Source organism: Candoia aspera, chromosome 5 (genome assembly GCF_035149785.1).
Source record: "Candoia aspera isolate rCanAsp1 chromosome 5, rCanAsp1.hap2, whole genome shotgun sequence".
NCBI classification, from domain to species: Eukaryota; Metazoa; Chordata; class Lepidosauria; order Squamata; family Boidae; genus Candoia; species Candoia aspera.
Genome location: NC_086157.1, coordinates 112,552,211 through 112,579,457, shown reverse-complemented (window position 1 = coordinate 112,579,457; position 27,247 = coordinate 112,552,211). Strand labels below are relative to the sequence as shown.

The 27,247-nt window shown below is 47.6% G+C and overlaps 2 protein-coding genes across 2 annotated transcripts in view; one reads left to right on the top strand and one right to left on the bottom strand.

The window, feature by feature from the left end:
* The window catches only part of LOC134498594 (retinal guanylyl cyclase 2-like), a 109,076-nt gene extending 107,048 nt beyond the window's left edge, over positions 1 to 2,028 (bottom strand). Inside the window, exons 1-2 of the mRNA XM_063304752.1 lie at positions 1,755 to 2,028; positions 1,065 to 1,710 (exon numbers count right to left, since the gene is read on the bottom strand). Of these exons, the coding sequence (XP_063160822.1) occupies positions 1,065 to 1,710; positions 1,755 to 2,028 (920 nt within the window). The remainder of the gene's footprint in view (positions 1 to 1,064; positions 1,711 to 1,754) is intronic.
* TSKU (tsukushi, small leucine rich proteoglycan) lies at positions 1,478 to 26,704 on the top strand. The gene is made up of 2 exons (XM_063305957.1): positions 1,478 to 1,543; positions 25,444 to 26,704. Exon 2 carries the CDS (start codon positions 25,453 to 25,455, stop codon positions 26,506 to 26,508), a length of 1,056 nt encoding a protein of 351 aa, XP_063162027.1. The 5' UTR covers positions 1,478 to 1,543; positions 25,444 to 25,452; the 3' UTR covers positions 26,509 to 26,704.
* Positions 26,705 to 27,247: the final 543 nt, after the last annotated feature.

Sequence of the window (27,247 nt, the reverse complement as noted above, 5' to 3'; positions counted from 1 at the left end):
CACAGAGAATGGAGCAAGGCCTCTGGATCAGAGAACCCAGCTTAAATCGGAGCACTCCTCCCCTTCCTGTTGCTACATTTCAAAGCAGCTAATTTTAGGATTCAATTTGGGATCCGTGACATCACCACGGAAGCCAAACAGAAAGTAAACTTTGGAAAACTGGGCAAAGGTGACCCAGCTGGCTTCATTTCGTATTCAATTTATTCCTGCTTTTCTGCTTCTATACAGCTTGGATGCCCAGTCTTCCTCAGCCTGTTGGGGACTCCCAGGTAAATCCCAGATTTTCCAGTAGGCAGTATGTTACACTCCCAAATTATCTGTACATCCCCAGTTAAGAAGCCTACCTTGCAGGGCTATTGTAAAATGGCTCAATACATGTTTGGAACCCACAAAATGTTACGGGTCATTCTAGGCCTGCAGCAGCAAAAGGGTTTATCACAAATAAGATTCAGTCAGGAAGGAAAGTACTGTGCCTAGCATGTTGTTACTTCAACCCCCACATTAAACAAGAGCTTTCATCTGGCTAAGGAATTTCTCTCTTTTCTAGGACCACACCATACTCTTGAGCCTAAATGAACTGCACAGGCTGAATTTATGAAACACATTAAACCAAAAAACAACCAAGGTTAGCACTAACTAGGCTTAACCAGGGCACTCCCAAGCCTGCACAGCTTTTTGCTAACCTGGTTTCCCATGCGGCGTGCAATGCCGCTTGTCTGCCTCTAGGGAGAAAAAAGGCACCCACGTCCGAGGCCCGGTTCGGCCTCACTGTCTAAAGATCCCATGCTGAGGAGCAGACTGCACTCTGCACATGCTCGGGGCTGATCCCATCCCGCCGAGCGCTGGAGGCTGCCGAGCCCGCGGTGGGGGCAGGGGGCTGGATAACCCACCCGGGGTCGCAGGAGCCCGGAATCATTGTCTACCCCTCCCCCCAAAACAGGTCCCGGGACTTTCTCCCAAGCGATCCCGCCGGAGAAGCGCCGAGCGGAGCCTCCCGCCCCGCCTTCCCCCTCCAGATGTTCCTTCCTGCGCCTCCAACTGCTGGAAAGTTTCGCCCGCCCGACTCCGCGGCCAGCCCCGGCCCGGCCCGCCCCTCGCCCGCCGCCTGGAAAGCGGGCCCCTCTTCTGCCGGGAGGGAAGCCGCAGAGGCAACCCCCACCCCCGCAGAATCCCTGCCCCCTCCCCGAGAAGCAGGCGGCGGCCCGCCCCGTGAACGCGCCGAGCGGGGCCGCGCACTTTGGAGACGCACCCTCGGCGGCGGCGGCGGCGCGGCGGCGGGGGAGAGCCGGGGCCGCGCTTCAGAAGGCTTGCGGGGGCGCATCGGGGGGCGCGGGCGGGCGCGTGGAAGAGGCGTGCTCGCGGTTGCGCGCTGGCGGCGGACTTTAAAAGCCAGCTGGCGGCGCCGCCGGAACGCCTGCCCGCCGCCCCGGGGCTCCTTCGCCAGCAGAACGCGCGCTCCCGCCGCCGCCTCTCCTCGCCGGGGCTGAGCCGGAGGACGGAGGACGGAGACGGAGGGAGCCTCGCCGGGTGGCCGGCTGGAAAGGTGAGTTCGGCGGCGCTTGGCCCCGCCGGGCATCCGGGGCGGGCTGAGCTCCCTGCAGACGGGCGAGAGCGGCTCCCGGGCGGCTGCTGCTCCTCCGCATCCCGAGCGCCCGGGGCTTGCTCGCCAGCCCGCTGTCGGTCGGACGAGCCGCCCCGGCTGTTCCGCGCCTGGAGAGAGGAAAGAAAGGGGGGAAAAAAACTTTCTGCTGAACGTTGCGCGTTGGCTTGACGGAGCTCCTCCGGACTGCGCCCGTCTGCGGGGTGCTGGGGGGGGGCGAGGGGCGCATCACGCCCCTTTCTGCGAGGGGAGACTCGGGAGCGCGCGCCTGAAACTTTCGAGCTGCCTGCGCGGGCATCCTTCGCCCGGTGGCTGCGGGAGCCCGAAGCTGGAACGAAGCAAAGGGCTTTGCTGCGCCCGGCCCGTTGAGACACGCGCTCCCGCAGCCGATCCGGGGTTAGCCTAACCGCGTTGTGCACGTTAACCATGTTGGCTTGCGTGAAAGGGGCGGGTGGGTTCTGACCCGGATAAAAGAGGCGAAGGGCGGCGTGCCAAAGATCTGCCGAATGAAGAGGCGTTGTGGCTCCTGGACTGAAATTATTGGGGATCTTTTAGGAGACTCGCCTGCAAAGTGGACCCTTGTGCCATCAGGTTGGGGACGGCCAGACGCAAACTTGGCAGAGGTCTGGACTGAGGTGCGTGCAAACAAAAGGCTGTTGGTGAGGTGGAGGAAAGGAGATGGCCAGTTTTCTTTGCCAGAGTATCTCAAATGCTAACATAAAGTGATTCTCCAGTGTTGGGCTTTTTGTTACTGACGTTAAGGTGCACAGTTGGAGAGGGTAAATTGTGAGCCGTAACTAGGAACCAGATCATTTGGTCACCTTGGGCCAGTCAGTTTTTCTCGGCCTGATCTACCTTGCAAGGTTGTTGTTTTGGGGGGAAGTTGCTGGAGGCAGTGCCATATCCATTGCCCTGGGTTCCTGAAGGAGAGGTGAAATGTAAATCCAGTGCACATACTGTATGCGCTTGCAGGCTTGATACACACATGCATTTTTGTTGCTTCTGGTGGTGTGACTTTTTGGCAATGGCCTGTGTGTGGAAACGAACTTTTACATTCTCTCAGATGCACTCTTGTTTGCTCTGCATCTGCCCACAGTGTGGTAGAGCTCTGAACTGGGAGCCGGATTGTGCCAGAAGAATCCACACTTTGCTCAGCACTCAGCTGCTCGCAAGTAATAATCTAGCACAGCAAGAAACAGGGTAGGCTCCAACTTGACTGGCTGGGTTTTTCCTTGCGGGGTTTGCTCCTCAGAGGTGGCCATTCTCTGCCTTAAAATAGTGCAGTCCCTTCTTACTCCCTCATTAGAAAGACTTATCTAGACCAGACAAACCGCCTTGGAAGGACTTCCTTGAAATTTGGGCAGGAATCGCTGCAGGGCTTTGCAAGTATGTATTCTCGCACCCAGCCGAGCCCTTCTGCCATCCCATTCTGCTAGGGGAGAAGTCAGGCGAGACAGATGCATGTGTGAACAAGTCCAGTCTTATCTGCATGCCAAAGGTTGCAATTTCTACATCAGGCCTGCTTTTCCCAGTGCCCTAGAGTTGTGTGCTTGCACCAGGGTAGTTTGTGTATTTATCAGATATACAGGTAGTCCTCGCTTGCTGGCTGGGGAATTCTGGGAGGTGAAGTCCACACGTCTTCAAGTTGCCAAGGTTGAGAAACACTGGTTTAATGTGTTGTGTGAATCCAGCAGGAGCGTGAAGAGACCCATCTTTCCCCTTGCAAATAGTCTAGAATGCAATAGAATGCATTTCCTCCCTGCTCGCCACTCCCTGCTTTTTTTACCTCTGTATCTGTGCATCTTAGCAAGCACCGTGGCCGAAAGTCGTACAGTTGGAATCTAGAGCTTCGAGGCCCTGCGCGAATATGGCTCCCTTCTCTTCTTTAGCCCCTTTCCGTGCGTTGCAGTTTCCGTCTCCTCGTCTTCCTGATCCTCTCTTCTTTCCCAAGGGGAAAGGTGTGTGCCTTGGGGAGGAGCGTTCTGGAAATTGTCATACTTTGCCCATAAAAGATGATGAAGTTAAAAGGAATCCAGTAAATGAAGCTGGGGAAACTCCCAATTCCCAAGGTAAAACTTTGGAGAGGTTAAAAAGTCAATCTTCCAAGCCCTGCAGTAGCCTGAGATGCTGGTTTTCTTGTCTGGATTAAAGTAGAGCATCAGGACTGTTTGCAGATGGGGGCTGTTGGCATGCGAAAATGTGGGGGCCGTTGATGAAAGGTAGAAACTGGCTACATGTGGCATAAAAGGCTATAATGTGGTTTGTTGCGCTTTGTCGCAAAATGATGGGGCATTTGGCCATGTAAGGTTAGGTATCCTGGTTTACGGCATGGATGGGACTATCTGGTGTCCAAATGTTTTGGACTTGCACTCCCTGTATGCTCCTAGACATAGATCAGCAGCAGAAGACTGTGGAAATTGCTGTTCCAAACATCTGGGACAAAAAGCCCAACACTGCTTTCTGGGTATGATGTGCAACCAGAGGCATCTGCATGGGGGGGGATAAAGGGGGGCAATTGATGAAAGCAGTGTTGGGCTGGGAGCTTTGTATGTACATCGTGAAATTGCACATACAGGTAGTCCTCAGTTTACGACCATTAATTTAGCGACCATTCAAAGTTACAACAGCACTGAAAAAAGTGACTTACTACTGGTCCTCGCACTTATGATCGTCGCAGTGTCCCTGTGGTCACGTGATCAAAATTCAGGCGCTTGGCAACTGGCATGTGCTTATGATGGTTGCAGCCTCCCAGGGTCACGTGATCACTGTTTGTGACCTTCCCATCCAGCTTCCGACAAGCAAAATCAATGGGGGAAAACGGATTCACTTTACAACTGCGGCAAAAAAGGTATTAAAATCAGAAACACTGTCTCAATTCCTTAGGATGCCTGGAAATGTATTGTCTAACAATGGTGGCAACAGAATAATTCCTTCTCTGGTCTAAATTATATGAATGATATCCGAAGAAAGTCTACAACTCACCAAATGCAGACTTTTCTGCTTTTCTTTGTTTGTTTCTTTCAACTGTTTGCATACCACTCTAATCATAAGACTCTGGGCATTCTGTAATACGTCCTAAAAGTGTATTACATCCAAATGCATAACAAATTAAACAAGTTATAGAATATTCCCCTCCCAACAGCTGCCCAGATCAACAGCCATCTTTCAAAAGCTACCTTAAATAAAATTATTTTTATGGCCTTGTGGAAGAGCAGCAGGGAGGCAGCCAGGCAAACTTTGATGGCGGTGTGTGTGAGATATTCCAATGCATCAGGGTTACCAGGCATCCCCCCAGTGCAAATTACTACTTCTGAATTCGAGGTATTTGCAGAGGCTCCAGTTGCTGGCTCTGGGGCATTGAGATTTTGGGTCTCCAAATAGCGTGGCTCCCTGCAATTGAAGAAAACTCAACCCTGCCTTAGGTGTGGGGAGGGCCACTAAGAGAAAGCCTATCATTAAAAACACATGTCCTCACTTAGTGACTGCCTTATTTAGTGACCATTCACAGTTATGACAGTGATGAAAAAGGAACTTTGCAACCAATCCTTGCATTTATGACTTTTGCAGGTCCATGAAGCAAAGGAAAGCTGGAGTAAGATCATAAGCATAGTCGCAGTTTCGCTTAGCAACCACTTTGCTCAATGACTAAGTTGCCGGTCCCAATTGTGGTCACTAAATGAGGATTACCTGTACATCTCTGTGGAAATGATTAGAACAAGGAAGAACCCCAGGGCTGCATCAAGCCAAGGATCCCTCAAGACCTGCACTGGCAATGAACAAAATACATTTGGGAAGTTCACAAGTGGGGCAGATACTCAGTTGCCCTCTTCCCTCCTTGCTTCTCAGCGTTAGTCTTTAAGAGAAGCCGTTACTAAGAGAAGGAACCCAATTCTCCTTCAGTCAGTCCAGAATCCATTAAAGAAGTCTCCTGCTAGTGCCAGCAAATCCTCAGTCTTGAATTCAGCTTCTATGGAGGATCTCAAGTTCTAACACTGGGAGGGTGGAAGAAGATTTCTCCAGTCCCCCCCCTTTTTTTTTAATAGCCAGGCATCGTTCCTCCTCTTACCCATCTTCACTCCAAGCAAGTCTTGTTCCAGCCCCAAATCTTGTCATTTGCCCATTAGAGGGAGGGTTGTGTTTCAAGCTTTCCAGGGTCCTCTGGGAGTGCAGAAACCAGAATTGTGTGCGGATTCCAAGGGCTGACAGTCCCTAGATTAATTGAAGGGTATTACAGTATTAAGATCGGAATTGTGCAAGCCGTGTTATCCCCTGTGCTACTCTATGGAGGCGAAAGCTGGACTTTGAAGAAGCAGGAGAGGAAGAGCATTGATGCCTTTGAATGTTGGTGTTGGAGAAGTCTCCTGGGAATACCGTGGACAGCCAAGGAAACAAACCAATGGATCATCAAACAAATCAACATTGTAATGGAATGTGAGAATGACCTTGGAAGGGGGAGCGAAGAGATGCTGCCTAGGGAACGATCAGATAAGAGAGGGAGGAGCCTGCTACTGAGTAATGGAAAGAGAAACTTGGAAGGGATCTGCCCTAACACATCAGGTGGTAAAAAGAGATGGCAGGAGATTTGTACCTTCAGATTTGCAAGATTTTGTTAACGTAGCCTTACAATAAAGTAGAATTAGGTCACCTTGTCGTGTTTCCTGTTTGGTCTACTTGAGAGGCTGACATCCCAGAGTTCTTCCTTGAGGCACACATGATCAGGCTCAAATTATCCTACTTCGGACACATTATGCGAAGACTCAACTCTCTGGAGGAGGCTCTGATGCCGGGAAGGGTGGAAGGAAAGAGAAGAAGAGGAGGACCAGCAGCAAGGGGGAGGGACTCAGTCACAGTGATGATGGGGGCACCTCTGGAAGTCCTGAAGGCCAGGTTGGAGACATCCTCCTGGAGAAAATCTGTGAGATCACTAAGAGTCAGCACCGACTTGATGGCACATAATCAATCAATGCAAAGACCCAGCTTTTTTGAGAGGTCCATAATTGTCCTGACTTAAGCAAAAAACCACGCTGAGACAAGAAATTAGTCTCTAGTGTTTATTAACTGCTAAAATAGACAGAAAATCCTAACAAACTGAAGGAGCATGGGAAACCCAGACAGATAAACCCCCAAACTCAAGGCGGTTCTCTTCTGAGTTTCTTTGAAGGACAGTTCAGAGCCTCTAAACTACGCATGCATTTTCCCCCCTGGATAGGGGCCCCCTCCTGCTCACCATCCGTACTCATAACAGTAATACTGGGAAAGGTGGAAGGAAAGAGAAGAAGAGAACGACCAGCAGAAGGTGGATGGACTCAGTTTCAGTGGTGATGGGGGCACTGTCGGAAGGCCTGAAGGACAAAGTTATAGACAGAGCGTCATGGAGAAAAGCTATTTATTTATTTAGCATATTTTTATCACCCCCCCATCTCCCTCATATGGGGGACTCTGGGCGGTGCACAATAAAACAGTTTAAAATGTGATAAAGTCATAATAATATCATTACTCTATCAATATCAATAAATAAGTATAAAATGTAATAAAATCTATGAGATCACTAAGAGTCGATGCTGACTTGATGGCACGTAATCAATCAATCATTAGTGTTAGCAATTCTGTTTTCAGCCCCAGTGATTTAAGCTTGGACCTCCCAGGTGAAGATGGGAAGAATGGAAGCAAGTGTCATTTTGCACGGTGGCTTGGTGACTTGGCTGAATTGGACCAGCAAGTGTCATTTTGCATGGTGGCTTGGTGGCTCGGTGACTTGGCTGAATTGGACCAGCTGGATTTTGATCCAGCATTTGCTTTCCCCAAAGACTTGTGCCACTATATTTGTGAGCTCTCCAGCAGGTTATTCCCCTAATTGAATCCCCCCCTCCCCAATTTACTCGGGGAAACCCTGTTCCTTGAACCAAATCCAAGGCTGCTTGCTTGAAAATGGAATGATCGCTGCTTATTTGAAGACATGGGAGGAAATAACACTGAGAACTCTTAGAAGCGATTTTTTGAAAGCTCTGGTCCACCCCACTCCTGTGCATGATGACTCCAGTGCACTTCATGTCCTGTTTTACTCTCCCACAAGGGGGTGCACTGAATGAACAGCAGCTTTGTGGCTGTGGCCATCTTTACACTGAATGAACAGCCATCATTCCTGATTATAGAGCCAATTTTATTCAACGTTATGCTTGCTTCTCTAGGGTGCATCTTGGGTGGTTCAGCCTCACAAATCGGTTGAAATCAAGATGGATATCCGATACAAGGGCAGATAAGCAATTAATGGAAGCTTAGCTGTGAAAGGGACGGGTCCAATAGAGCACAGTTGTGAAACCTGAAATGCTGAAATGTAAAATAATGCTGCCCTGAAATGCATGGGTTATCTGCTTGTGAGTCGCACAAGTGTGCAAACCTGTACATGTTCCTTCATGAGACTTTAACTAGAGAAGTAAAGAAAAGGTGCAAAACTTAGGGACTTATTTTTCCAGGGGAAGAGTTCTTCCCTTAGAAAAGTAATCACTGCAATTTAAAAAATTAACTCTCGGAAAATGGCTTGAAAAGCACAAACTGTATTGTAAAGTGTAGATGAGTCATGTCCTGATCAAGACAGATTCCAGACTGTGGAAATGAGTAATGCTTTGAACCGACGTTCATCAGGGGCTTAGCTTGGTCTTGTTGACCAAAATAGCAGGAACTCTTTCCTGCTAATTTAGTGCTTTAAAGCTAATCAGGATTTGCTAGAACTCTGAAGGAAAACGCTGCACAAGTATGCAGAGATGCGGATGCTAGATACCGAAATGTAACTTTTGTAACTTATCCTTCATGCTTTTCTCGGTGAACGCTGCTTTTATATGGAATCAGAGCTCTTTTTTTAAGTCCCAACATGCTTAGTCTGGGCACTGAATGGATAGACGCATTGCATAATACCTTGAACAGTAGAGAAAACGCTAAGCCATAAGAAAAACTATACGGCTTTTAACATGCTGCACGTGTGTAGGTGGTCTTCTGGTCAGCTAGTTACTGATACGGTGTGAATACAGCCCATTTGTCCACCGAAACCAGTGCTTCTCAAACTTGGCAACTTTAAGAGGTGTGGACTTCAACTCCCAGAATTCCCCAGCCAGCATAACCAATTTGCCGGTGCCAATTGTGGTCGCTAAATGAGGGTTACCTGTAAAGTCTGGTTCCTGAGCATCTCCAGCAGAGCTAAGCTTTTTTCTCTCTTAATTTTCTTCCTAGCTGAATTTACACAACAGGCTTAAACTGATTGATTGATTATGTGCCACCAAATAGTTGTTGACTCCTAGTGACCACATAGATAGATTTTTAAGTAAACCAAGACTCAGCCCAAGAAGAAAAAACAGGAGTCCTCTACAACATGCAGTGTAAGGACTGTGACAGCCACTATGGAGGACAGGCAGGCAGAAGACCAGCAGAGCGCATCCACGAACACCAACTGGCAGTCAGAAGACACGATGAAAACTCCCTAATCTCACCACACATGGACAGACTCAGCCACAGTTTCAGCTGGGAAACGGTGAGCATCCTGGACCAAGCCAAATCCAAAAACGCCAGAGAACTCCTGGAAGCTTGGAACTCAGACCAAGCAGCCATCAACAGACACATAGAGGTAAACCACATTGACACGCCATTCAGAGGAGACAATAAAAAAAGCTAAGAAGGAAACAAAAAGACCAGAACACATCCTCTCCAGCAGCCAACACCCAGATAAGCCAGGATTAACACCAGAGGAACAATCAAGCAGTAAACAATACCCTAATCAAGGAACTACCAACTCAGACAAACAACCCAGCAGCAAACAACAGCCCAATCAAAGGAGAGAACAACACCCCCACCAACACAAGCAGGGCAAGCCACGGTATATAAACTGAATACCAGGGCGTGCACTGTTTTGATCTTTGTAGTTATAGACACATCACGGCACCTGAATATATTTTCCGAATAACTTCCATTTAAACTGGTTAGTGCGCTAATCCGTTTTTTCTGGATTTGCACAAACCAAATAAGCTGGATTTGTGCCAAGTATTAAAGTTAAGTGTACTGCAGAAATGCAGACAACCATCAGGGGTTGCAAAGAGAAAGAAAGAAATTTAACTTTTTGCTGCCATCTAGTGGTGGTTGAAGGGTTTGCAGCCAGGATGTGATATGTCTCACTGAGGTTAGGACTAACCCAGCTTAGTATGTCGCATGAATGCAGCCATTATGTCTTTCTTAAACCTGGCTGTTTGAATTAAAATGATGGATAAATAAATAACTTTTAAATAGTTTTTAAAAATAAATAAATAAATAAATTGAAAGGCGGTATCAGCTCCCAGTGTTTACAAGCCAAAAAGTTAGGGGAACTTTGCCTAGTTTTTTTCCACAATGTGCTTAGTCAAAAATGGTAGGAATGAGCAAGGAAGATGGTTGATTTCCTCCAGGTCAATCAGGGAAGACTGACATCTGTTTTGTCAGAGAAGGGGAGCATGGCCTTGCTTGGCCAGTATAGTGAATGCAGCCGTGCATGGTGCTAACTTAACATTAAAGTATAAGTGATCTTGCTTTAGCTATGGTGGACTGCACAGCGTGGTTTCAGGCTAAGCATGTGGTTTAGATGTCATGGTTAAGCAGATCTTGGTTTTGGGCAACTTACAAAGCCGGTTAGTAATGACAAAGCTGAGTCCTGGAGAGTTTGTTAACATCAGGGACTAAAAGAGACAGACTTTGGCTTGGTTGGAAGGCAGCCTGCTTTGCTGCCCACTGAAAGCCTTCTGTTGAGTCCTTGGCATTTCCAGCGAGGCTCAGCCTCCAGCATTGCTGTGGCTGCGTTGACTGGAAACCTTGCAAGTTGCAATCCCAACACATTCTAAGAGGGCTTGGTGGGGAATGACTCAGCTGATGCCAGCCTTCCCAGGTAGACCAGACAGGAAACACGACCAGATGAGCTAATTTTACTTCATTGTAAAGCTACCTTAACAGAGTCTTGCAAGTCACAACGTACAATACCCCCACCGTCTCCTTTACAGCCCGAGCAATTAGAGAGGGTCTCTTCTGAGCCTCTTGCCCTGCCCACTATCCAGCTCCAGACTACGCTCTCCCTTATCTGACCGTTCCCTGGATAGCGTCTCTTCGCCCCGTCTCCCAAGGTCTCTCCCACATACCTTTACAGCTGGTGAGCTGTCTGCTCTTTTACATGCATTGCCAACGTAGCCAGTTCTTAGTCAAGAGGGAACAGTGTGCCCCTCCAATTGCACCCCAATTTTCTCTCCAAACTAAAGCTCAACCTTCTCTCACTTCTGAGCCAAACTTGATTCTCCTTGCCCTGTTGGGAAGATGATGGTGATGGTGATCAGCTGAGAATACACAATACTCTTGAGCAAGTCAGTTACCAACTTAGCAACTGCATTTGCTCTCCCTGCTAAATTTGGTTGGCTTTAAACTCGATTAATATTTTTCCCAGTTGGGCGTATTGCATGAATCCCATCCTATAGGTTCCAAGTTTTGTGGGAATCCAGAAAACGAATTCATTCCACAGTCAGGTTAAATGGGAGAACGTGGCTGCTGGCAGGAGAGGTCTGGCTTGGCTCAGGATTTTGTGTGAGCCTAGCCAGTGCAGTTGAAAGTTTCCACTTTCTCCTCTTCTCTTCCCCTTGTCGAAAACCTAATGAGGAAAGTGCAGAATAAGAACAAGGAGATATCCCTGGGGGCTTAAACCACAACACTCCACCATAAACCATGGTTGATAAGCCACAGTGGCAGGGCTCACAGAATACCCTCCAAGAAAACCAAGCTGCATTTTGTCTGGACAACATTCAAACCTGACTTGGGTAACCACTTAACGACCACAATTGAGACTGGCATTTTGGTCACTAAGCAAAGCGGTCATTAAGTGATCCGACCTGATTTTACTACCTTTTTGCAGTGGTCATTAAGTGAATCACTGTGGGCGTTAAGCAAACCACATGGTCATTAAGCAAATCGTGCAGTTCCCCGCTGATTTTGCTTGCCAGAAGTCAGCCAGGAAGGTTGAAAATGGCGATCACATGACTACAGAATGCTGCGACAGTCATAAATGCGAACCTGTTGCCAAGCACTCAAATTGTGATCATGTGACTGCAGGGACGCTGTGACAGTTATAAGTGTGAGAACCGGTCGTAAGTCTTTTTTTCAACACCGTTGTAAGTCCGAACCATCACTAAACAAATGGTTGTTAAGCGAGGACTACCTGTATTTATTTGGAATCTTGATCAGGTCTGCGCAAAGGGGCGTGCTCTGTCTTGGCAGTGGAGGTGATGGCCACAGCCTCTTCTGCACATGAAAGATCCGAGGAGCATGTTTCATGTCACAAGGGACGGGACAGGACTGTTCTGCCTGAATCACCTGGTTGGCTGCAGGACAAACCAAGGTTGCCCCAGGATCCGAAGTCTCCAACTAATGAAAGTGCATCCTGACATAAACAGGCAACATCACCCTCACAGGAGGGAGGGAGGGAAGGGGGGAGGGTGGGCATGATGGCACAACGCCGCTTTCATCATTGGATGCCCCCTGGGGATGCCTCTGAGGCAACTGCTTTCCGCTTCCAGAAGATCCAGTGACCGGGGAAAATGCCCACGCAGATTGGCCACCCTGACTCAGGGCAGATCCAGTGGAACGATTGGAACCGGGCACTTCCAGGAAAAAGTGGCATCAGCTCCGATGTAGCGATCTCCCCTTCTCGTTCCCAAACACCCAATTAAAAACAGCCACCGAGGAAATAGAAAAGGTGGTATGATAAAAGTGGCCAGCACCGAAGCCCACCATGGTTTGGCCGGCGTATTTGGCTCATCCAGCCAGTGGGATCTGAGTTTAATGCCTGTTGGCCCCTCTGAGCTGCAGACTGACCCCAGCAAAACAAATGCAATAAAGTAACCTTGGTTTGCAATCGGCAAATTCCACCTCTGAAGACCTTGCAAACCAGGGGCCAGTTTTGAAAGGCCTGCGCTCTGCTCCACCGTGGTTCTGCGACACCAGGCGGCTTTTTCCTCTCTCCCTGAGCTAGTCGGTTGCCTTTCCTCTTCCTCCTCCTCCTTGTTAAGTGGGTTGCAAAGCCAGCAGGCGGAGTGAGTCTGGGATTGGTTTTAAGACAAAAATGCCTTGTGCGCTTTGCTTCCCAGCCTCTCCTGGCTCCGAGCAGGGGGAAGGGAGAGAGGAGCATCTGGCAGGCAGCCCCTGGCCGGGTTTTTGATAGAAGTGAAATAATCTGGGAACTCTTAAACTTTAAAAAGAGAGAAAGGTGTGTGTGCGTTCACGTGCATGTATGTGCAGGGAGGGTGAATACAAATCCTCTGCCAGACTTTTTTTTGTTTTGTTTTTAAACGGCTGAATGATTTGGGTACATTTTTTTCAACGCCTTTCCAATATTCCAGTCCTAACCGTGCTTACTCTCAAGTCAGCCCTGACTCTGGCGATTGAGGAAGTCTGCATGCAATTACAGTTTGGAACTGGGTTTTTTTTAAAAAACAAAACAAAACCTCAGCTGTTTAGCAACATAACTTCTAGATTTGGAGATGTAACAGCCCGTCGGAAATAACCTAACGGTTAAAATAGATGGGAGCATGACTTGTAGGAAAAGTCCTGTTTCGTTTTTGCGTGGCCTGGTGCATAATGGGAACCCAGCACATGGGGGGGCATTTAATGCTCTGCATATACTGTGGATGCAGAAAATAGGTTTGTTCAGGAACCAGGCTAAGAACCAATAACTCTTTCCAGCAGCATCAGGGGCTGCCATGCAGGTTGGGTATGATAAGAATTTAAGATACCTGGAAGACACCAGTCTTGGCAGTGTGGAGTAATGGGTAGAGTGTTAAGGATAGACTTAAAAAAAAAAAAACCTAGTTTCTTTGTCCTGAATCTTCTTGGTTCAGCTGTGGGGCCCACGAACCAAGCTAGAAAAATATTGTTTTTGTCGCTGGGAGGTTCATACGGTGCTGGAAGGAAAAGGCATTTGGTGTGGAGCGAATGCTTAAACTCTTTCTCTGTGATGCTGTTTTTGTGCCTGCCCCCACAACGGGGGCGGCAGCATCTTTCTCCAGTGAGGGAGCCTGCCTGGGTTGCCTGTACCCTTGGCAGAAAGTTTTGAAGGGAAGTTCCCTTTATTCCATTGCAAAGGGCTTCTTCCCAGGTTCTTCGGAAGGTAGCAGTCGGGGTCGAAGAAGGTCTGACGAAATAGCGGGCGCTTTGGTTAGTTTGGAGCCAGCCCACCCGTTAGACAGGCAGTAAATCTTTCAGGATCGCGAGTTTCCTAATCCGTCGCCGGAAGCTTCTCCTGCCAGCCTCAGTGCTGGAAAAGCCAAATGGCAAACAGGAGGCATTTCTGTAAAGGGCAGAAGCGAAAGACAGAAAATTAACCCGAGGAAGTCCTGAGGGCACCTTTGAATTGAGGGTTGCCTTCCTTGCTGCAGCTGCCGGTCCGAAATCCAGCTGGGGGGTTGATCCAGCTTTTTGCATTTTGCTGGCTTGAAGGATAGTTGGTTTTTGTGCAACGGCCAAGGTATGGCCAAGGTGTGGCTGTAATACCCAGCCCATCCGCCGCAGCTGGAAAATCTTGGCTTGCGTAACACAAAAGACGTTTTGAGGGCCAACCGCTGCTTGGCTGACAACCTCTCCTTTCTTTCTTCACCTTTTGCAACACAACCGTTTCATCCTCCCCCAGAAGCCATGGCGGGGGAATGCACAGGGACACATCTTGCCGAAAGAGGGGTGATATTGCTAGGCACGATCAGCCTCCTGCTACCTTTCTGATAGCCAGGCTCTGCTTGATTGTGTGGCTTTCTAGCAATCTGTGTGGGCAGACCAAAACAAATCGTTATCTGGAAAGAAGTCGTCCTTTGTGTCATCCAGGAGATTGAATAGGGACCTATGTTTCTTGGAAGATAAGGTTGCCAATAGCTCCCAATCGCGAGACTAGGCAGAGCCTCCAGCATCCGAGGAAGTCTACCTCGGGGACACAAGCAAGAAGGTGCACTTACACTTGTGGTTTGTTCTTGGGCTTAATCTAGAGCAGCCTTGGAGAACCCCTGCACATTCAGGCTCAAATAGAGGCCAGAAGTTGCAAAATTATTGTATTCATTTCATGGGCAGGCCTGTATATATGCATGAACAGTGTTCTTCAACTAAAAATGGAAGATGGGGGGGAGATGGGCAGTGATAGAAATTAGATAGATAGATAGATAGATAGATAGATAGATAGATAGATAGATAAAAAGAATGAAGCTGACCTCTCTAATGGGAAGTTGCCTGAGTTTGAAATAATTTTTTAAATAAATCATGGTCTCCCAGGAAACCCCTAGGGACCCCTTGCGGAACCCGAGGGTGCCACTGAACCCTGGTTGAGAAACCCGGGTCTAGAGGCACTTTCTGATCCTTTCTTTCTGCATGCTATGCCCGTAGCATTTGCAAAATGATCCAGTGGTGCCCGGTCCCTGGAAATGCCAATCTGCTTAACCTCAGAAGCATCTCAGGCTACTGTGAGATGAGATTGCTGGACCAGCGGAGCTCATCTAAATAGACTTACTACTCCAGATGGCAACAGGGATTAAAGGTCTTGATTGAGGACGGGGCAGAAGGCTTGACTGGGCCTGGGGAGAAGATTCTGCAAGCCCCCCTTTGGCCAAAGAATTTGGTGGGTAATTCTGGGCTACCTACGTCTCTTTGTCCAACCTACTTAGTAAAAATGAAATAACCTTTAAAAGCTACCTTGAACTTCTTAAAGCCAGGATATAACTAGGTGGCCAGGATTTTTCAGGTTTGGGGTGCACAGTAGGGTGTTTCTTTGCAGGAAATCACCCCACGTGCAGAATTAGGATGCTTGGATATGAGTTGCAAGCTTCTGGACAGCTGCCAGGGGACAGCCAAGAGTTAGCGTTCTGTCTCTCTTTGCTGCTGCCTCCTGGTGGCCTGTATTTTTCACAGCCTGGATCTGCAAAATCTGTATTGAAAGTGGTCTTCTGAAGACGTAGCCGGTGCATTTGTAAACTACACTCAGCTCGGTTGGTGTTAACCCAGGTTAAGCCGGAGGGCTTAGCACGTCTCGCCAACGTGACCCATTTGGTTAGGTTCCGGTTCAGCCTAATATGCGAACCAGAAAATGGGCTGAGTCAATCGTCAGCGGGTTGTGTGAAAGCAGCTGCTGAGCAATTGAGCCGAGTGTTTTCATGCCAGCAGTAGAAACGCAGTCGCAGGGTGTGTGTGTTTAACTCTGCTCTAGAACTGGGAAGGGGGGAAATCGTTTCATTTTTGTACCGTTAAAGTGTGGCTTACCCTAGGCTGCCGCTCTGGCTTGAAATATTCTCCTTTTGTGGGTATTGGCCAAGTCTGCCAGCCAGTCAATGGGGAGGAATGAGCGTCCGGGCACCCACTTAACCGTTGGCATTTTTAATACCTGGATAGTAATCAGCCAGGATTGCGGAAGCGTACGCTTTTCCCAAAACGGGGTGTGATTAGCTCCTAACGGTTTGGCTGCCAACACTTTCTAATCTGCAAAGAGTAACTTGGTACGAGTAGATGAAGAGCTTTGCTTTTGGGTGCAGCGTTTAGCCTGAGTTCCTCATACCTAACTGAACAACCCATGTTTATTTCAAAGACCAGAAGTAAAATATTTTTCAACTGAGTTTGATTCCTGGCAAGTTCAGGAAAACGCCCCAGGAGATTTCTCTTAGCAACAGTATAGTTGCCTTTGTTTTCTTCTGGGATGGATTTCAACATCCTGACCGCTTTGTGCAGTTGTGGGTGTTCCAGGTGGTCTCCCATTCAACTAGTAATGAGGTTGGACCCTGCTTAGGTTTTCAAGATTACCCAAGGTTAGATAGGGGTTGCTACCTAGCTGGGTTGAGATAAAGATAATCCGGATGTTTTCTTCAATTTCCCAGTCTAGCCGACAGTCCTGGAACACAGGACACTGTGGTTTGTTTTATACTATGCCGAGATTTGCTTAACCATGGTTTGATGAATAAATCACAGCTTAGCTTGAACTGGGCCTCCGGTTTTTAGCAGTTTCTTTATACCTGACGCTATTTCAAAACAAACAGTATTTTTATCTCATGGGGATGCTGATTTCATGCATTGCAGCCATGGTTGGCTTAACTGAGTTTGTTTAAATAAGCAACGCCTGTCTAGGTTCACTATGAAGCCATGGTGTGCAAGCTTCAGGGAGGCACATGACGACTAGCCAGACCCAAGCAACTCACGTTATGGCTTAGTGGGCTGTGTGGATCTAGGAGGAACAGTTTTCCTTCAGCCAAGTATAGAGTCATGCTGGCTGGGGAATTCTGGGCATTGGAGTCCACCCATCTTAAACTTGCCAAGGTTGAGAAACACTAGTTTAAGATTTAGTTAATATGACTAATGCAAATGATATTGAAGGGGGAAATCTAAGCTATCCTCTGGGATGTCTGGGCATATTCTCATCCAACACAAAGCCAAGGCTGGCTCTGCTTAGCTTCCAAGATTAAGAAACCCAACTAAGCTTTGCCCCCTGCTATGATCCAGCCTTGGGCATAGCCCCTTGTTCATAAAGCCCGTTCCCTGCAGTTGCAAGGGCCCAGGCCGTGGGCAGCTTCGCCTCCTCTCCTTTAATTCTGCAACAGGGTTCCCTCCTGTCCACCTGCTGGGAATGCCGTCTGGGCCGCCTCGGGTGGCCGCTTCCCTGCCCTCTGCTGCAGTCCCTGGGAAAGCGTGTGAGCCGTTAGCAAGTGCCTGGGAAATCGGTGCCAGTTGTTCATTTCGTTTTCCCCGGCCCCAAGTTTTTCTTGCAGCCGTTGCAAGCCAAAACTTGCATACTGCTGGTTTGGTTTGCTTTTTGTTTCCCAGTTTGTAGGAAAGAGTCTGACAAAAGAAGGGGGGGGATGCAGAGAAATGAAGCCAGAGCAGGGTGGTGCATCTCCAGTTTCAGCTCAGGAAGCAAATGCCTGCTCTTTAGTTCCTACAGAGGGGCTGAAAGCTCTGGAATAGCTTTGTCCAGAGTCCGTGTCTCTTGAGCCATGCAATTTAGCCTTCCCCAAACTGGAACCCTCTAAATTCCTGGTATTTCCCAGCCAGCTCTGGGAATTCTGGGAATTGCAGTCTCAGCCCATTTAGAGGGCATCAGGTTGGGGATTGAGAATACAGGTCCTAGAATTTCCCAGCTAGCACTGCTGCTTCCTAGGAATTCTGGGAGTTAAAGTTGCTGCGGCTGAGCAATGCTGCTCCAGCTATTGCTGAACTACAGTGCTGAGCATCTTTCTCCATGTGCCATGCAAGGGGTGGTGGGAGTGAGCTTTCTCCCACCCCTGGCACAGGCCGCTGGGTTCTCTGATGCTGTTCGAGCCTTAGTACTGTATTGCTTTTTCCTATGCACACATTATGGTGTCTGGCAGGCAGGCAGGCAGGCAGGCAACACCGCTTTCATCCTAATTTTCAGATAACCAGGCTAGCACAATCACTTTGAGGGCGTGGCTGGTGGAGATCCAGAACGACCAAACTTGCTGAGTTGCTTGGAGCCAGTCGCTCTTCCCCGCATCTTACCCTGCAGGGCTGTGATGGAGGTGGAGATAACATGAAGGGAGATCTCCATCAATGCTGCCTTGAGCCTCCGGAGAAACGAATAAACGAATAAAAACCTGGTTGCACTCGTATGGAGCGTTCTTGTGAAACACGGCTGCACTAAATCCCCTGAATCTGTGGAGTTGAGATGAAAAGCTTTCCGTGGGCTGCCGAAAAGGAAGAAAGATAGAAATCTCGAACCCTGTTCTGGCCCTGGGGAGGTTGAGCAAGACAGGGGAGAATGGCTTAGCCCTTTCCTCCCTCGGTCAATCTCCTTCATTCAGCTGCAGGTGGCTCCACCAGCAGGAAACCTCACCAAGGGGTACTGCTGTCCTTGCTGCTGTGGAGTGGGGTGGGTGAACCCAACCAGGTTGTGGCTGGGCAGGGAAAAAACAGGATCGCGGATTGGTCATTGCTGAACTGCAATCGTTGGGGACCCCCCACCCACCCCCAATTTTTAAAATGTTGTTGTTGTTTATTCGTTTAGTCGCTTCCGACTCTTTGTGTCTTCATGGACCAGCCCATGCCAGAGCTTCCTGTCGGTCGTCAACACCCCCAGCTCCCCCAGGGACGAATCCGTCACCTCTAGAATACCATCCATCCACCTTGCCCTTGGTCGGCCCCTCTTCCTTTTGCCTTCCACTCTCCCTAGCATCAGCACCTTCTCCAGGGTGTCCTGTCTTCTCATTATGTGGCCAAAGTACTTCAGTTTTGCCTTTCATATCATTCCCTCCAGTGAGCAGTCTGGCTTTATTTCCTGGAGGATGGACTGGTTTGACCTTCTTGCAGTCCAAGGCACTCTCAGGATTTTCCTCCAACACCACAGTTCCAAAGCATCGATCTTCCTTCGCTCAGCCTTCCTTATGGTCCAGCTCTTGCAGCCATATGTTACTACGGGGAACACCATTGCTTTAACTATGCGGACCTTTGTTGTCAGTGTGATGTCTCTGCTCTTAACTATTTTATCAAGATTTATCATTGCTCTTCTCCCAAGGATTAAGCATCTTCTGATTTCCTGACTGCAGTCAGCATCTGCAGTAATCTTCGCACCTAGAAATACAAAGTCTTTCACTGCTTCTACATTTTCTCCCTCTATTTGCCAGTTATCAATCCAGCTGGTTGCCATAATCTTGGTTTTTATGAGGTTTAGCTGCAAGCCAGCTTTTCCACTTTCTTCTTTCACCTTCATCATAAGGCTCCTCAGTTCCTCTTCGCCTTCAGCCATCAAAGTGGTATCATCTGCTATCTGAGATTGTTAATGTTTCTTCCAGCGATTTTAACTCCAGCCTTGGATTCCTCAAGCCCAGCATGTCGCATGATGTATTCTGCGTACAAGTTGAATAGGTAGGGTGAGAGTATACAGCCCTGCCGTACTCCTTTCCCAATCTTAAACTAGTCCGTTGTTCCGTGGTCTGTTCTTACTGTTGCTACTTGGTCGTTATACAGATTCTTCAGGAGGCAGACAAGATGACTTGGTATCCCCATACCACTAAGAACTTGCCACAATTTGTTATGGTCCACACAGTCAAAGGCTTTAGAATAGTCAATAAAACAGAAATAGATGTTTTTCTGAAACTCCCTGGCTTTTTCCATTATCCAGCGGATATTGGCAATTTGGTCTCTAGTTCCTCTGCCTTTTCTAAACCCAGCTTGTACATCTGGCAATTCTTGCTCCATGAATTGTTGAAGTCTACCTTGCAGGATCTTGAGCATTACCTTACTGGCATGTGAAATGAGTGCCACTGTTTGATAGTTTGAACATTCTTTCGTGTTTCCCTTTTTTGGTATGGGGATATAAGTTGATTTTTTCCAATCTGATGGCCATTCTTGTGTTTTCCAAATTTGCAGGCATATAGCATGCATTACCTTGACAGCATCATCTTGCAAGATTTTGAACAGTTCAGCTGGGATGCCGTCGTCTCCTGCTGCCTTGTTATTAGCAATGCTTCTTAAGGCCCATTCAACCTCACTCTTCAGGATGTCTGGCTCTAGCTCACTGACCACACCGTCAAAGCTATCCCCGATATTGTTATCCTTCCTATACAGGTCTTCCGTATATTCTTGCCACCTTTTCTTGATCTCTTCTTCTTCTGTTAGGTCCTTGCCATCTTTGTTTTTGATCATACCCATTTTTGCTTGGAATTTACCTCTGATGTTTCTAATTTTCTGGAAGAGGTCTCTTGTCTTTCCTATTCTATTGTGTTCTTCCACTTCCGCGCATTGCTTGTTTAAAAATAATTCCTTATCTCTTCTGGCTAACCTCTGGAATTTTGCATTTAATTGTGCATATTTCCCCCTATCACTGTTGCCTTTTGCTTTCCTTCTTTCTTGAGCTATTTCTAGTGTCTCAGCAGACAGCCATTTTGCCTTCTTGGTTTTCTCTTTCTTTGGGATGTATTTTGTTGCTGCCTCCTGAACAATGCTGCCAACCTCTGTCCATAGTTCTTCCGGGACCCTATCTACTAAGTCCAGTCCCTTAAATCGATTCTTCATCTCCACTGCATATTCCTTAGGGATATTAGTGAGCTCATATCTAGCTGATCTGTGGGTCTTCCCTAATCTCTTTAGTCTGATCCTAAATAGTGCAATAAGAAGTTCGTGATCGGAACTACAGTCAGCTCCAGGTCTTGTTTTTACTGACTGTATAGATTTCCGCCACCTTTGGCCACAAAGGATGTAGTCAATCTGATTTCGGTGTTGTCCATCTGGTGAAGTCCATGTATAAAGCCGTCTCTTAGGTTGTTGGAAGAGAGTGTTTGTTATGCAGAGTGAGTTGTCTTGGCAAAATTCTATCAGCCTATGTCCTGCTTCGTTTTGTTCACCCAGGCCATGCTTACCTGTAATTCCAGGGGTCATTTGACTGCCCACCTTAGCATTCCAGTCTCCTGTGATGAAAATAACATCTCTTTTAAGCGTGCTGTCCAGTAGGTGCTGCAGATCCTCATAGAACAGCTCTACTTCAGTTTCTTCAGCATCTGTGTTTGGGGTGTATATTTGGATCACTGTGATGTTAGATGGCTTGCCCTGAATTCGAATTGAGATCGTTCTATCGTTTTTTGGATTGTATCCAAGCACTGCTTTAGCCACTTGACTATTAATTATGAAGGCTACTCCATTTCTTCTGTCGTCCTCTTGTCCACAGTAGTAGATCTGGTGGTCATCTGACGTGAAGTGGCCCATTCCAGTCCATTTCAGTTCACTGACGCCCAGAATGTCTATCTTTAATCTTGACATCTCACCAATAACCACATCCAATTTGCCCTGGCTCATAGATCTTACATTCCAGGTTCCAATGGTGTGTTGATCCTTAGAACATCGGATTCGCCGTTCACCACCAGCACCGTCGGCCGCTAGCCGTCCTTTCGGCTTTGAGCTAGCTGCGTCATCACGTCTGGGGCTAGTTGAGCTCATCCTCTGTTCCTCCCCAGTAGCATTTTGACCATCTTCCGACCTGGGGGTCTCATCTTCCGATGGTATACCGACATATCTCTGGTTGTGCTGATCCATTGAGTTTTCACGGCAAGAATACTGGGGTGGGTTGCCATGACCTTCCCCAGGGATCGCGTTTAGTCTGACCTCTCTGTCACGACCTTCCCGTCTTGGGTGGCCCTTCACGGTTTAGCTCATGGCATCATTGAGGTGCTCAAGCTCCAGCACCACGGCAAGGTAACGATCCTTTGCTGAATTGTTTTAATGGTCAAGTCCTTTTCTTTCCATTTGGTTCCCATCTCTAAACGCAACAGTGTAGGAAGGAAGTGGTACGTGTGGTCTGACTCTTTGATAAGCCAGGGATGATTATCGTGGGTTGGGACACACACGCACAAACACACACACCCCACAGGAGGTCATAAACATTTGGAGGGGCAGGAATGTCGCAAGTTTTAAAAGAATCTGATCAGGCAAAGTGGGAACTTGTTTGAGCAGCCATCCCATTTCCCACCCTGCAGGGTACTTTTGGGGTATCGTGGAGCTTTTGGCATTTCAGAAATTAACATTTTATTACTGAAATTAAGTGCTTCTTTATTTCTCGCCCAACCCAAACTCCAGTGGTTAGTTTTATTCGGGGGTAGGTGGGTAGGGGGTAGACAAATTCATTTATCGTTTTTGGGAGTTGCAGTTCTGCTAATTTTCAGCGCCACGGTGCTAAGATGTAAGATGGCTTGGTTGATTGTGGTTTTGTGCAATAAGTGAAACCAGCTGCTGCGGTTTATAAACCGTGTTTTATCATTTAGCATAATATGTGCACCTAGCTGGTTGTGGGTTTATTCAGTTAAATGTTTTATTGTAAACCGCCCAGAGTCCCTTTTGGGAGAGGGGTGGTGATAAATTTGATTAATAAATAAATAAATAAATAAAAATGAATGAGTGAGTGAATGAATGAATGAATGATCATGGCTTTATAAGGTGTTCATAAGCCTCTGGTAGCCCCAGCACTAATTTCTAAAAAGATGTATAAATATGGGAGACACATTCAGGTAGTCCTCGCTTAACTACCACAATTGAGACTGGTATTTCGGTTCCTAAGCAAAGCAGTCATTAAGCAAATCTGACCCGATTTTATGACCTTTTTTGTGGTGGTTGTTAAGCAAACCACATGGTCATTAAGTGAATCACACAGTTCCCCATTGACTTTGCTTGCCAGAAGCTGGCCAGGAAGGTCAAAAATGGTGATCACATGACCACGGGATGTTGTGATGGTCATAAATGCGAACTGCTTGCCAAGCACCCAAATCAGGATCGCAGGACACTGCAACGGCTGTAAGTGTGAGCACTGGTTGTATGTTGTTTTTTTCAGCACTGTTGTAAGTCTGAACCATCACTAAATGAATGGTCATTAAGTGAGGACTACCTATATATATGTTGTCTCCTTCTTGCTCCCTTACTACACAATGTAAATGTTTGTGTGTTTATGCCTTAAACTTCTCATTGCTGATAGGTATCACCTCCCTACGATCAGGTGTGAGCTTTTGCAGGCAAAAGTGTGAAAGTTGACAAGTGAGTTGGAAAAACTGCTTTACGTTCCTTTCTTTGACGCACAAGCCAGGATTTTCAGCCTGGATCTTCCAGATGGGATGGGCATCAGGTCCCTCAAGTCCCAGCCAGCATGCCTGCAAAAATGTGGGAATTGTAGTCAGACTACCAAAAAGGGGGAGGCTGGTTGAACATTTTCCCTTTTAAAAAGTTTCCACTGGAAAACATCAAAGGCTTTAATTGCCTCCTAACTAGCTGTGAATTCTGTCTTGAATGCAGGTAGACGGAGCAATCAGTGCCGAAAACTCTGGGGTCTGGTATGAAAGCTTGGCAAATATTTTTGCAGAATGGGGAGGGTTTAAAGGGCTTCTCTTGCCAGCAAAGAAATGCTATAAAAGCAACATCATTTGAGGTTTTGATTTATCTCGTGCTGCTTCTTTCACCCTTGAGCTGGCAAGTCTCTTTCCTGTTTAAAAATAGAAGCTGTTAATCATCTTTCTCTCCTCCGGAGGCTACTGTATATAATTTATTCCTATTCTTGCCTCCCTTCTTTACAATTGGTGTTCTGCTTTTTTTCTTCTTCCTTGAAACGGCCATTCCTATAAATTCACCCCGGGCTCCAATCATTTCAGTTTTGAAACAGGCCAGCCAACTTGAAAGTTATGGGCCTTACTGGTGGAGCTAAAAACTACATTTGCTTCCCAAACGACTCATGATGCATGGGATGGCGGAGCAGCCTTCAGCTCGCTTAGTTCACTTTTGAAATGGATGTTCCCATTTATTAAAGTATAGCAACCCTTTCATCCTTTTCCCCCAGGCGGAATTTTTCAAAGTTTAGGAAGACAAAGGAGTAAGTCCAAGAGGGTTGATACTTTGAGGAGGGGGAAATCATGCAGTTGGGGGAAAAAATATTTCCCTACTTCCACCTGTGTGCCTTTCTGAGCATAAGCAGAGTGCCTTGCAGATCCCAAGTCACCCCCCCCCCCAAAAATCTGGCTATTTCGAACTCCTTCATTTAGATCTGGTGGAGGGATGTAAAGCATGTGCACGCATGGACTTCTAAAGCAATAATCTATTGAGGAAGACAACTGCAAAATCAAGGGGCAGACCTGTTAAACAGTTCTGGGTTCGGAGCCTAACGGAAGCTGGGTGGAGTTCCCAAATCTCAGCTCCCAAAATGCTGAAGTGGTCAGCAAATATTTCCATTGAGATAAAGTATTGTATGACATCGCCAGGTGGTCTTCCATCTCCGCCAGTTCAGGCTTTCTCTGTGTGGTCACTTGGTGCCCAACTGTGTTGAACCATAACTCCCTTTGTTCCTAGCCAGCATGTTGTCTAGCACATCTGGAAGGTATCCAGCTGTTTGGAGTCCCAAATTGTGCCTGGTTAATGAGCACTTTGGGGTGCAGGGGGGGCTAAACCTCTTTTCCCAGTGTTGTTAACTCTGTACTGCCAAATTTAGAGGAGATTAGACAACCCGTGCCCTGCTGGGTCATCGTTTCAGAGGTATTTCCTTACCAGATTCCTCAACGCCTTCAACAACTGCAGAGCTTCTAAGGTCCTGCCTTCACTGGAAAAGTTCTTAAAAATTCAGGGAGGCCTTCAGAGATGTCTCTGCCTTGAAAATAGCCCACGTCATTCACACTGAACTGTACAGCCCAGTCAAACATCAGGAGCTGGCCACCGGAATGTTTGATGACATTTTGTATTAGGTCATAAAATGTTTTAGGATGATTTTTGTGGCACAAAATGTTTCATAACATTTGTCAGATTTCAATTCCACAGGAGTCATGGGTCTAGGATTTTGGACGCATTCTGTAAGTTAGCCCATTTGAGGTACCTCGGTTCAAAAATTGTTGGCCTACGATGCACCGTTTTGCCCGGTTAAAAGTTACAAACAAACAGACACGAGAGTGTTAGTCATATATAGATAGATGCAAGGAGGACAGGAGCAATAATGTGTCCTCTGCATTCTGGCCTACAGAGCGGGTCGGTCAAATCACAGTCCCAAAGGGCATCTGGATGCAATTCTCTGATTCACCGAATGCATCCAGATTTCCTTTCCCACGGTCATTTAATCCTTCCACTACTATTTTCTACAGGGGGAAGCAAATGGAAACTTATAGCAGTTACATTTGTCGAGCAAAGGTTAAAGGAATCAAGAGCCAAGGGTTGACACAGCCATCTTGTTGCCATCCAGAGAAGTCCTGGATCGGCATTGTTCGGGGACGTCCGTGGGGATCCCAGAGTCCGCACAGAATTTTAGGGAGTGTCTTCACCATAGTACGTGCCTCATGTCTCTTCCTTCCATTCTTGTTTTTGTTCTGCAGATTTCAGGGATGCCTTTCCTGGTTTGGTTCCACCTGCTGCTAGCATTCCCATGCTTTGATACTTCAAGGACTTGTTTTCCAAGATGCCACTGTGAGGTGGAGAGTTTTGGTCTCTTTGACAGCTTCAGCCTAACCAAAGTTGACTGTAGTGGGATCGGACCCCATATAGTGCCCGTTCCCATTCCATTAGACACGACCTACTTGGATCTATCCTCCAACCATCTGGGATCCATCAACCAGTCCATGCTAACTGGGCCTGGTTACACCACTCTTGTAGGCCTTGACCTGAGCTACAATGAAATCTCCAAGATGATTCCCACAACCTTCTCAAGACTCAGGTACCTTGAGTCTTTGGACCTGAGTCATAATTCCCTGGTAGCCATCCCGGATGACTGCTTCTCTCAGTTGGCTCTGGGAGATGTCGATCTCAGCAACAACTTCCTTCTGGAAATAACTTTGAATGTGTTCGCATCCAAAGGTCAAGGAAAACCAATCAACGTTGACCTTTCAAACAACTTAATAAGCCAGGTGTCGAGATACCAGGATAAAACCATTCCTAATATTCAAAGCTTAAATCTCTCTGGGAACAGATTAAAGAGTATCCCAGACCTTCAAGGAATTCCCCTTCGGTACTTAAACCTGGATGGAAACCCAGTGTCCTCGATTGAGCAGGGAGCATTCTTGGGACTGAAAGGCTTAACGCACCTGTCGCTCAGCGGGATTCACCATCTCTTGGACATTTTGCCTTTTGGCTTCAAAGACCTATCTGCTCTCCAAGTGCTTGACATATCCAATAACCCCAACATTAAATCCCTGCACCCCAAGGTTTTTTACAGCCTGAATTCTTTGCAAGAGCTCAACCTGTCGGGCACAGGGGTGGCGACCACTTTTTCCAGACCGATGTTGAAATACTTGCCTTCCATCAAAAGTGTGGCCTTGGGCAAGAACATCAAGTGTCTCAAGACAATTCGGGAAGGGCAGTACCACAGAGCAGCTGGGCTGAGCCAGAAAGAGACCCTGAGTTGCCACAGTGGCCATGGATCCGTAGTGCCGTACGTTTTGTGACACGGGACAAAGGGGAACCCACGGATGCTGAGACTTTTTTTTTTTTAAGCCACAAATGTGCCTTCTGTAAAAGCGGTTAATTTATATCTTTTTGTATATTTCAATTCTGGGTTACAATGATTGATTGGAGAGAGTAGTTGTGAGCGTGGTTCATTCAGTTTCTCAACCCTCAAGCTTTCCCCTTTAGACCAGAGATCGTAGCTGTGGGTTGTTAAGCGAGGACCCCCTTGCAACTTCCTGCTGGCTTCCAACAAGCAAAATCGATGGGGAAGCCGGCAGGAAGCCGCGAGTCCCGGGCGGCTCACAAGCAGGTGGGCGGGCAGCTGAGTGGCTGCTGCGAGCACAGCCAGGCACAGGGTGGGTGCTCTAGAGGGGGGTGAGGGCATGCAAGTGCAGCTGCTGCCAGGGGTGGGAGGGCGTGCAGGTGACTTTTGCAGCGCTGCGCAAGCGAGGTGCAGGCAGGCAGGTGCACACTATGGAGTATGAAATCCCTGGGATCCATAGTACGAGATCCTCAGGAGAAAAAGCGGCGGGAGCAACAGCAATTTACGGGAGCGACTTTGTTCGTGGGAAGCCGGCAGGGAAGGTCGCAAATGGTGATCACGTGACAGTTGTTGCTGCAGATTGCAATCATGTGACTGCAGCAGGGCTGGGACAGCCAGAACTCCGAGGACTGGTCGTAAGTACTGCTCGTTTAGCACTGTCACAACTTTGAATGGTCGCTGAACAAGCGGTCATT

Bases quoted from the DNA above. Each gene is read 5' to 3' on its own strand.
- TSKU (XM_063305957.1), top strand. From the start codon at position 25,453: ATGCCTTTCCTGGTTTGGTTCCACCTGCTGCTAGCATTCCCATGCTTT.